General features: G+C 41.3%; 1 protein-coding gene across 8 annotated transcripts in view; it reads left to right on the top strand.

The window, feature by feature from the left end:
• The first annotated feature begins 403 nt into the window (after window positions 1-403).
• Window positions 404-11,799, top strand: part of MTMR1 (myotubularin related protein 1) — a 52,887-nt gene continuing 41,491 nt past the window's right edge. For 4 of the 8 annotated variants that reach the window (XM_073358355.2, XM_073358351.2, XM_073358357.2 and 1 more), the window contains exons 1-3: window positions 405-640; window positions 4,074-4,179; window positions 10,131-10,154. In XM_073358355.2, the coding sequence (XP_073214456.1) occupies window positions 510-640; window positions 4,074-4,179; window positions 10,131-10,154 (261 nt within the window). In that variant the 5' untranslated portion in view covers window positions 405-509. Of the gene's footprint in view, window positions 641-4,073; window positions 4,180-10,130; window positions 10,155-11,799 lie in introns of all 8 variants that reach the window. The other 4 variants (XM_073358356.2, XM_073358354.2, XM_073358352.2 and 1 more) reach the window with 2 other exon arrangements.

The raw sequence follows: 11,799 nt of genomic DNA, 5'->3' as shown, positions 1-11,799 counted from the left end.
TGACTAAGGTGACTGGCAGTGTGACAACTAGGGACGGGGGTGAGGGGTAATCGGAGCCTATATAAGAAAAAGACCCCAACGTCAGGCCTGTCCCTAATTGAAACAGCTGTGATCCCCAGCGCGCTCAGCTTTACCAGGCAAGCTGGCGGGGGGCAGGCAGGCTTGGTGCACAGAGGGGAGCGCAGGGGCCGAGGGCGCTATGGGCGGGTGACCCCCTGGCCCCTTTGCAGACCCCCCCGGCCCTGGGCTGTGGGAAGCTCTTCCCCTGCCCCTCGCTGTGACGGACACAGGAGCGTCTCCCCCGCTGCGTGAGAGGGGCGAGCGGCGCGGCTCGGCCCGGCCCGGCCCAGCCCCGCTCAGGGGCGCTGCCTGGCCGCCCGCTCCCCGCCCTCTCGGCGCCGCGGAGGCCTGTGGGTAAGCGCCGCCGCCAGGTGACAGTTCCTGCCGCCGCCGGGGCCGGGCTGGCGGAGTGAGGCCCGGCGGGAAACCGGCAAATCCCGGCCGGAAGGATGGAGCGGGCGCCGGGGCCGGCTCTGGAGGGCGGCGGCGGCGGGGCCCGCAGATCCGTGCGGCCGACAGGGCTGGGGGGCGCCGCCGCCGCCGCGGGCTCCCGGCAGCCCAGCGTGGAGACCTTGGACAGGTGAGCAGCCCGCCCTCCGTCCCGGGGTCGCTCCCAGTCCCGCTCTCCCTGGCGGGCGCTGCGGGGCAAGTCCCCCCCACACTCCCCCCCCAGCCCGGCCGCCGGGGCTCGTCCCGCTTCGCGGGCTCCGGGTCCCCCGGGCACTAGTGCGGGGCCTGGATCAGCCGCCCGGCGGGGCGAGGGCAAGTCCCAGCCGTGCGCGGGGCCGCGCTCTGCCCTGAGGAGACCCGCAGGCGGCGGCGGCGGCGGCAGGAAGGCGGAGACCGGCGGGGGGACGGGGCCCGGGCCTGTGGGGAGCCAGCGCCCCCTTCCCCAGCCGGGCCCCCCTTCGTGGGCTGACCATCTCTGGGAGGAACATAACGGGCAGCCCTCGCTTGCGGTATGGATAGCCGAGGGGGAGAGGGTACAGGTGAAGGAAAAGTAACTTCCCCGTGAGTTAGTGCAGAAAGTTTGGGACTGTTGTTGTCCACCCCGCGGTGCCCTGTAGCTGACGGTGCAGCTCAAGCAAGGATGCGTTTGTGACATAAATCTGGAGATGGGCATCGTCACCTCACAAACAAATGCAAAACCATCCAGTTTGAGGGATGTACTTGACATCTTAAAAATGGGGAAAAGATTTATTCCCTAACTTACCTTCCTTAAGTGGTATCTGAGAGAGCGTTTAAAAGCTTCTAATACCTATGTATGTTACGTCAACAAAAACAAATCTAATATGCACAAACTGATGGATAATATGGGGGGAATGTGAGCAGCTGGAATCAAGCAAAAAGTGCACCAAAATAGTAATAGCATTGGGCTTCATATTAGCTTTAGACTGTGGTATCAGGGTAGTCTCTCCCCCCTTTTTTTTCTCCTCCCACCCTGACACACATTTAATGGGCTTGGAATGATAGGAAAGAATGATTTCTGGATAATATACTATAGCGGATGTTGCTTGATATCAAACTACTTTGTGAAAAGCATGTTGTTAAACTAGCAGTATTTATTTATATAAGGGAAGTGAGGAGCCACTTTCAGTCTTGTTTTCAGACATTTATACATTTCTGCCCAATACCTTTTTGGGATGAAGCTCCTCCTGCTCGTACCTTTCCAAAAGAGAATTTTCTTGCAAGTTCAGTAACATTTCCATTAGCTGTTAGAGTTATCAGAGCATGTGAGGAGAGTATCTTTTCAGTGGTTAAGATGGAAATTTGGAATTTAGATAATTAAAGAGTTGGTTATTTTAAAAATATTTTACCTGTAGTGTTCAAAATATTTTTGTTCAGAAATTGGAAGGGAATAGTATTCCTTTGATACCAGTGGTAGGCTGGGGAGAGGGCATGCTATGCATATGTGAGGAACAGTACCATGGTACCAATAGTGAACCTTGCAGCTCCTGGCACAAAGAGGAAAGATTTTTATGTGCAGCTGCTGCAACATCAAAGCAAGCCTAGCCTGTGCATGAAGTGTGTCTCCTTCCTCCTATGATATTGACATTCATCATTGCTGTGATTCATAAGAACGGTCATACTAGATCAGACCAATGGTCTGTCTAGCCCAGTATCCTGTCCTCCAACAGTGGCCAGTGCCAGGTGCTTCAGAGGGAAAGAACAGAACAGGTTATCATCACGTGATCCATCCCTTGCCACCCATTCCCAGCTTCTGGCAAATAGAGGCTAGGGACACTTCAGAGCAGGGTTTTGCATCCCTGCCCATCCTGGCTAATAGCCATTGATGGACCTATCCTTCATTAACTTATCTGATTCTTTTTTCAACCCTGTTATAGTCTTGGCCTTCACAACATCCTCTGGCAAAGAGTTCCACAGGTTGACTGTGTGTTGTGTGATAAGGAGAGGGCCAGTAAGTAAGATCAAAGAGACAGGTGAGCAAAAGAGAGAGAAATACTATCATTAACTGGACTTGTAGCTAAAAATTCATACACTTCCTCTGTTCCCCAAAATGTGGGTAGAGGTCTCTGCAAAAGACGCAAGTGAAACTAAAATCCAGTTCAAGACTAACTATGGTAAAAGCGACTTCTCTGAAGCAGGAATGTAATTGATTTTTAATAATGAAACCATATATTAAGAAGTGGTGCTATGTAAAGTTTATGCAGCAAGGGAGAGAACTAATAAAATCCATGACTAAAAATTACTTGATGGTCTTCCACTTCAGATATGTAGCTGCTGCAGTGCTCACCACGCTTATCTTCAGCCAGCACCTCTTGAAACCCTATGCTGTTTCTCATTATGGCACAGTGCAATTAGTGTGTGAAAGGCCTCTGAAGTGGTATCTTGTGCTCTTGATGAACAATCTGCCACGCCCCCTCAAATCCCAGTTTTACCTGTTTGTGCTATGTACATTTGTGATTTATTAGTCATTCACTTATACCATTCTGGGAGTATCCCAGAATTCAAAATTAGCGTGTGTGTTTGTTCATTATATACTATTTTTAAAATGTATTGTACTTTCTGTTCCTGACTTCAATTAAAACACTATGTATACAGAAGAACCTCACCTCACTAAAATTCATTAAATTGTTGAAGCGCAATCTGAGATTATACTGCTGTGCTTGGAGCAGGGACAGCAGGGCAATGGGGAGCATCCTGTTACCCCCCCCATCCTCTCATCTGACACTGAAATGTACTGAAATAGACCTAGGGCACTTAAAAGTGGCTGGTGTCCAATTACAGTGGATCCTCCCCAGTCTCCATATTTGTTAGTCTCTGAATTTCACCAATCTGCACTGTCCCAGTCTCACTCACACATTAGTCCAGATGAGTGAAATTCTGCTGTAGACTTGCCTGATGCAGTATCTTTCGGGGGGGTCTTGTGTGCTTGCTAAACTACAAGGTTCAGTAATGTGAAATGGGTCTCCCTGTCGTTAGCAAATGCAAAAAAGAAGATACAGCTAGGTAGAAAATTCCCTTGAGGAAGAGTTATACATATCTTTTCTTATTGTTTTAGAGGTGTTCCCTTAGAGAATATCTAATTTCTTTTTAAATGGCAGTGTTAGAATAGCTTTCTATCTCTTAGGCCTTATTTGAATAATAGTGTCACATATATGAAATTCTTGAAAGCACTTAGGTCCTGGAAGCACTTGCTCAAAATAAATTATTTTTTATGGCCTTAAAGAGAAATATATGAATAGTTTTAACAATATCTGATAAGGGAATCAGGAGCTTCATGTCCCCAGGGCCCTGAACATTTTTGTAGATTAACAGTTGCACGTCTGAATCAAAATGAATGGCAAATTCCAGCAAAATTGAATTCTTCTCTGTAATCTGCTCAGCAAAAAGGTTGTACTCTGTTCTTAAAGAGTATAATGTCATTAGTGTTTGTGTAATTGTTTGTTGGTTGTATTCATGTGGGGTATAATTAAATGTTCTCAGCACTTCCTCAGTGTAAAGTAGTAATCATTGCTAAATACTCTGAAATATTTATTTTGTTCTTGTAGCCCTACAGGATCCCATGTTGAATGGTGTAAACAGCTCATAGCTGCTACCATTTCTAGTCAGATTTCAGGTTCTGTGCCATCAGACAGTGTATCCAGAGATTACAGGGTAAGTGACATCTATCATTTGCGGAATACAAAAATAGTTGTTCAGTCTGTTGAAACGGGTGGGCAGGAAACTTCTTGCTACTTTGATTTATCTACATGGCAAACACTTGAGTGGATCATTGCCCATCTGAGAGTCAAATGTCAGTTAACAGCGAATAGAGAGGTGCAAAGATTTTCTTTGTATTTTCTCTCTCATTTAGAGTAACTTCACTGAGTTCTACAGAACAAAAGGTAGGTAGAAAAAGAAAGGAAACTTTGAAGGTGGTATTTTACAGTCATGGTGTGATTTTCTTCTTTCCTTTGATTTTTGTCTAGAATTTTCTGGAAATTGGTTTCTTTAATTATAGGAATGAAACATTTGTTTCTTGGTTTGGAATCTTGTCTATGCACCATGCACTCAGGAGAAAGAATTGAGCTATGTGGATTTCACAAAAATTAAATATAATTAGCCTTGGTGAATATTAAATGAGCATATCTTCTCCAGGTGTGAAAAGAACATTTACCTATTTTTACTTTTCTTCCTTTGTTTTGATGTGACATGTCACTATTTGTGGAACGATGTCCCTTTATAAATCAGAACAGACTTTCTCTTGTTTGTTTTTTCTCATCCAACAATATAGATGTCATTGAGACAATGATTATGCAATGTCTTAGCTCTGATTAGAATCTTTGGGTTTTTTCCTCCCTCCCTTTTCATGCTCTCTTCTGTTTCCCTACATAGAATCATAGGACTGGAAGAGACCTCAAGAGGTTATATAGTTCAGTCCCCTGTGCTCCTGGCAGGACTAAGTATTATCAGGAGCAGTGTGTATTAAATCTCTCTTGCACTGCAAATTGACACAAGTGTTATCTCTGTTTCCAGTCCCCATAAAAGTCCAAAGTTGCTGTTAAGTTCAGGTCTTCCATGTGCTTTATATTCTCTTTCTTCCCTGGAATTAAAACAAAATTGTGTGTTCTGGATGCAAAGTGTCTAAATAAAGATTTTATCTTGTTTGCTTTAAACTGGAGTTTAAAATAGTCTACCAATGCTTTCTGGGTTTAAAAGGCCTTGAATGCTCTGTACAAACAGCATATTTCCTTAACTTCTGTGACTGCAGGTCAAATTCAGCGTGAGCTTGAAGATGAAGTTACTAACTGTATTTGATCTTAGTCTATTTAAAACTTCACCTCACAGAGTTTGTCACTATGTTGGCACAGTCAGCAACTTGTACTCAGAAAAAGCTTAGCTCTTCTATACTCTGGCAGCTGAATTGCAAATGCTCGCTCTGGGTCAAGGCTGATGTCTTTGATAAAGCATTGTGGGAAACCTTGCATTACAACTGTCTGTTGTATTTGCCCTGTAGATCAAGGACTTCATTTTAGCAGAATCCAAGTCTGCGAGTTTAGTGTTCAATTCACCATTTGAGTTATTATGCATTCCTCCAGAGGAGAACCAGTTTTTTAATCTAAATAGTCTGGTTCTCTATTCCAGACTGATCTTGCACATTACTTAAAAGGGAGAAATATTTTGAGGCCTAATGAGCAGCATTTAAATCCATCTCATTCTCTGTCTGTTACAAATAAAAAAAAATTAAACCTTTCTATGCTCAAAATCCCCCTTGTTTATAAATTGTATTTAACATTACATGTCTATGACAGGATAGAATGAACTAAACTCCCACATTTGCAAATCACATTGCAGAGTTTCTAATCATAAAATTTTATTTACCTATCCTAAATAATAATGCATATTTTTTTTAAAAGCTAAGAAGCTACTATATGGTGTTTTCCAAGTGCTGCTTTGGAAAAGGGCCTCCTTTGCATTATAACCTCTCTTTCAGATACTTAGTTCTACTGTCCTATTGCCTCCTGATTGCCATGGAATATCCAAGGTTTTACGTATTTCCGGAAAATCAGTTGACTACTGCATACACAATATGTTTTAAATGTCACAATTTGTTTTTAAAGTGGGTGAATTTAATGTATGTGTAAGTGAGAAACTTTGTATAGCAGCAACTAAAATCAAGAGCAACATGGGCAGATGCTGTGCAAACTTCTCCACACAGTTGTCAAAGCATCTGAGTCTTTAATTGCAACCTTCCTATTCTGGTCTTGGGTAAATCATGCCAAATAGCACTAATTTTTGTATGGCTTTCTTTAAGGATGAGGTCGCCATGCTTGCTTCCTCCTATGATCCAAGTAAAGTATCCAGAGATACCTCACACACTTTTCATCACAATTTTGATATGCATCTGCATTAGCATTTCTCATTTTGAAAATGGACACGGTACCTTTTAACTAATACAAAGTTAATTAAGTTTAGGCAATAGAATATGTATTGACTTGTGCATTTATCCAATAAATTTAACTTACCATATTTACACAATAGATTGTAATGGTTGTGAAGTAATCTTTCAAGTTGATCAGCTAGAATGTCCGTGTAAAACTGGCCAACATATTAAATGAAAAAGTTGTTATAGATGAGTAAATGGCAAACAAAAGAGAATCCATATGATTATAATATAATAGTGCCTATAAAGCTTTCCATCTGTTGATATCACAGTGCTTTTTGAAGGTGGGTGAACCTCATTAGCCTCCTCTTACAGATGAGGAAGCTGCGGTGTAGAATGGCTAAAAGACTTTCACAAGGTCACCCAGTCAGCAAAGGAAAGCCAGTTTCTAGACTCGCAGACTGGTACCCTCTCCATTGAACCACACTGCATTCAGTGCCTTTTAAAATCTTGATTGGCATTTAAAGAACGTAACACATCAAAGAAACCATATAGGTAGCTGACTTCTAAATTTGTGTTCAGAGTTGTTTGCGTGCGCAAATTGGGTACTTAGTCTGTCTTCCCAATTTGTGAGCAGATTTTTGATTATACAAATGTAAAGGCAGTTTTGAAAATGTGCCCCTAAGTTTTTTGATTTAAATTTCTAGTACAAAAACTGAGACTTAAAGCAGGAATATAGTCCTGAATTGCAGTGCACTGTTACAGAACTTCTGTCTTCAAGGCTGAATAAAACTGTGAGCAAGAGAGAGCAAATATACTCCTTTCTGAATTTCATTCAGTCTTGCTAATTAAAGTTCAGAAGAAGCTTTGAGATGGATACTTGCTCTTCATGATTAGTTTAAAAATATACAGTTTGGGGCCATTGTCGATGTGGATTGCTCAGAATACAACTTGCCTTCATTACAAAAGCAAGCAATTGCTAGACCTGGTTGATCAGGAGGTGCTGTTGAGTCATCTGTGGGAATGAATGCGATAGCTTAAACTGTTCATGTTCAGGTCTAATGGGTAGAGTCTAGTGGCTTATAATTCTTGCTCTTCCTGAGGGTTCTTGCATCACGGTCTCAATACGAAGGTTCTCTTCTGTCATTCCTTCTGCTCAACATGTGTGTGAGATCACTAGGGGCAACAATTCCCCTTTTTGATTGAATCTACATCTTTTAGTCTGCTTGCTTTCCCAGTGTCTGGCCTACTTAGCCGTGGGTGAAAGCTAACTAGCTGGCTTAAGTTCAGCCCAAAAAAATCAGAGGCGAAGTTGTAGTGAAAGCATATCTAGGAATAAGTGTAATGATGGGGTGGGGGAGGATTATTATTGTATCCTTCCTTGAGGGGCTATTCCACCCTTGGTCTTGTCAATATGCACACTCAGGAGTCTCTTTGCTCATTGCTGAATTCATAGGTAACAGGATGCTGCAAAATGCATTCTGCCCTAGCTAAAACTTCTGAGTCACTCTGATGCAGACCTCACCACGATTATCTGTGACTTGGTCACTCTGGTCTGGGCTATTTTAAAGTGCTGTACCCTTGGAAACTGCCTACCTCTTTAGCTAGACAGGCAGATTTGAATACATAACATCAGTTTTCTTGACAGGTTTCAGAGTAACAGCCGTGTTAGTCTGTATTCGCAAAAGGAAAAGGAGTACTTGTGCCACCTTAGAGATTAACCAATTTATTTGAGCATAAGCTTTCGTGAGCTACAGCTCACTTCATCGGATGCATACAAGCATTCTTACAACTACAATACCCACCTGTGGAAGTGAAGAAACAGATTGATAGAGCCAGAAGAGTTCCCAGAAGTCACCTACTACAGGACAGGCCTAACAAAGAAAATAACAGAACGGCCACTAGCTGTCACCTTCAGCCCCCAACTAAAACCCCTCCAACGCATTATTAAGGATCTACAACCTATCCTGAAGGATGACCCAACACTCTCACAAATCTTGGGAGACAGGCCAGTCCTTGCCTACAGACAGCCCCCCAACCTGAAGCAAATACTCACCAGCAACCACATGCCACACAACAGAACCACTAACCCAGGAACCTATCCTTGCAACAAAGCCCGTTGCCAACTGTGCCCACATATCTATTCAGCGGACACCATCACAGGGCCTAATAACATCAGCCACACTATCAGAGGCTTGTTCACCTGCGCATCCACCAATGTGATATATGCCAGCATGTGCCAGCAATGCCCCTCTGCCATGTACATTGGTCAAACTGGACAGTCTCTACGTAAAAGAATAAATGGACACAAATCAGATGTCAAGAATTATAACATTCATAAACCAGTCGGAGAACACTTCAATCTCTCTGGTCACGCAATTACAGACATGAAAGTTGCGATATTACAACAAAAAAACTTCAAATCCAGACTCCAGCGAGAAACTGCTGAATTGGAATTCATTTGCAAATTGGATACAATTAACTTAGGCTTGAATAGAGACTGGGAGTGGCTAAGTCATTATGCAAGGTAACCTATTTCCCCTTGTTTTTTCCTACCCCCCCCCCCTCAGATGTTCCTATTAAACCCTGGATTTGTGCTGGAAATGGCCCACCTTGATTATCATACACATTGTAAGGAGAGTGATCACTCTAGATAAGCTATTACCAGCAGGAGAGTGGGGTGGAGGGAGGTATTTTTTCATGCTTTGTGTATATAAAAAGATCTTCTACACTTTCCACAGTATGCATCCAATGAAGTGAGCTGTAGCTCACGAAAGCTTATGCTCAGATAAATTGGTTAGTCTCTAAGGTGCCACAAGTACTCCTCATCAGTTTTCTTGGCTTTCAGATGGCTCCCCATCAGCTTGTGCACTTCAGATTGAATGATTATCTATTTTTTGTTTCTTAAAATGTCTGTTGGTATGTCCCTGAATCCATATACACAAAAGCAACACATACAGTTGTTAAAAAATTCTGAGTATCATGGCTCCCTCTCCTCTGTGTTCCATGGTGGGAGTTTCACTCCACCACAAAGCTTTTGCAAAAATACAAAGGTCAGGAGGGAACATATTGTGCTGCAAAGGGGAATGTGGAATTTGAAGCATGTTGAGCTTGCTTTTTCTTGTTAGACTTGTACTAATGTGCCATACACAAGCAGCATACTTGGTTTTGGGGGCAATCTAACTCTCTAAATTCATAGTTTCTTATGTAAATCTCACCTGACTGAAAACTTAGTAATAACGTGGTGGCCTTGAATGAGGTGGCATTAGTGGAAAGCACTTAGATAATAATGGCTGCCTAGAAAGTTTTGGAAGTAAGTTAGGGAAAAGTTAGAGCTAACTACACTCCGGTGTTTGACTCAGAAATGTAGGGCCATCATTTGTCATAGCTATTATTGTGGGCTTACTATATACTATCCAAAAGGATTACTAAATTCTTCAATTTTTCACTAGTATGTTGTCACTGAATAAAAAGATGCTTAGGACCTGATTTCAAGAGCTTGACTCCCATGTAGACATTAAAATGAAGTGTCCAGATTTTTAAAAGTGCTCAGCACGCTTTGTTGAATGCATAGGGAGCAGCTGTGTATTGTGCAGTTTTGAAAATCTTGCTACTAATTTAAGTACCAGAGTGGGAGTTGAGCTCTTCTGAAAATCTGATCTGCTGCCTGATGTCGTCTCTGTCACAAAGCAACATCTGAATGCACATTTTGTTGGATAACATTTTGTATTTTAACTAACAGGTATACAAGAGGCCTGATATACGGGTAAGAATACATTTGGCTATTGGCAAAACAGCCTCCTACCTGTTTGTCTTTTGTGCTGTGTTGAGAACTTAGCGTGCCTAGTATTCTTTTTTATGTCATTAATGTTTTTTATGAACCAATCAGACCATTTTGCTATGCAGCTCAACAGCTTGTTTGCCATTGCAATCTTTTCATGAGCAGTAAAAGCCAATGTGTGAGAGAGCCGTATATTTAAGTTATGTTACAAATGTGCAGTGCAAACTTCAGTTTTATTATATTAACTCCGACAAAACGGATGCTCATGACTGATGCTTACATGGTTTGGACTACAGAGCACTGTATTAGTGAGTTTAATGTGTTATCTATGCTAAAGAATTTCAGTAGTAGTTTGTGGAAAAACAGTAAGTCTTTGTTTATTCTATTTAAATAAGATTTCAATTCATGTTTGCATTCATACATGTTTTACCTTAATTGATACAGCCCTTGAGCAAAATAGAAAGTTGGGATTGAAGTTAGATGCAATGACCTACATCTTTTTGATGATAATTTTAGAGGCTGGGTTTTATCCAGTGTTTAATGATATAAAAATTCATAGCTTTCTCTTTCACTTTGGAACATTAATCAATTGAGAAAAGAGAGGGTTAATAGTCTGATTTTATTCTCTAAATATTTTAACCCTGTCATTCAAACAAGGGTTTGCATTTATTAAAAAAATCAGTTAAGCCTGATCCCCTGGTTTGAGATGAATCAATTATTTTCACATCTGAAAGCTACTTGGATTTGTATAATAATTGTAATACACAAAGATCAATATTTTCAAGGGCAAATCTATCAGAAATTGGAATGAAATAACACAAGAAAATATGTTAAAATAATAAAACTTGATTGTTTTCTTTGGTTTTTCACCTTTATCAGTAAATGTTCAAGGATGAAAAACCATCTTCAGTGCCTGTGCATACTTTCTGTCATCCGTAATCTGTCGGTTTAGAGCTCAATTGCCTTTCTTCCAGTTTTTCCTTTTCCTGGGATTCTAGCATCCACCTTTCTTTGGATTTTAAATATAGAAACAGTCTTCAGCCATTTCTCTGGCCTAAGCTTTAAATAACTACTATATTCACTTTAATAAGGTCTAAATGTTGGGAATCCTGTGTCATTTGAAAGTGGTGACTGTTGCACTGTAAATTTTTTTAGAAGGATGTAAAAACAATGGAACCTATGTTTTCTACAAATGTAACCCCTTCTGTTAATTTGTTTTCTTTTGGGGGTTTCATAGAAGTGATTAAAATTATATTTATCAAAGCAGATATAAACTGTCTTTCTTTCAGATTTAAGACAAGAAGTGTTATCTGTTAAACGAGAAGTTTTTGTATTTGTGAATTGGGATTGATCTGGAATGTAATCCAACTCTTTGAAAGATGATGGTGGTTTCATTCCAGTTAATTTTGGAATCAGACTGAAGAATAATTTTGGCTGAAAGTAGTAAAAAACAAAACAAAAAACTTGCATATGACCCAATGACCTTTTGTGTTCTTGCCTGTAACACACAGGGATCTTTTTATGATGTAATTTATATAGTAAAAGAGATCCCAATATGATACAACAAGTGTAAGTACATAGAGATGTGAATCTTTTGGCTAATAGATGTAATTTGTGTATATTTTTAACA

The sequence above is a fragment of the Lepidochelys kempii genome, chromosome 9 (assembly GCF_965140285.1).
Source record: "Lepidochelys kempii isolate rLepKem1 chromosome 9, rLepKem1.hap1, whole genome shotgun sequence".
Taxonomy (NCBI): domain Eukaryota; kingdom Metazoa; phylum Chordata; order Testudines; family Cheloniidae; genus Lepidochelys; species Lepidochelys kempii.
The sequence above is the reverse complement of the archived record's forward strand: the minus strand, read 5'-3'. Positions and strand labels throughout refer to the sequence as shown.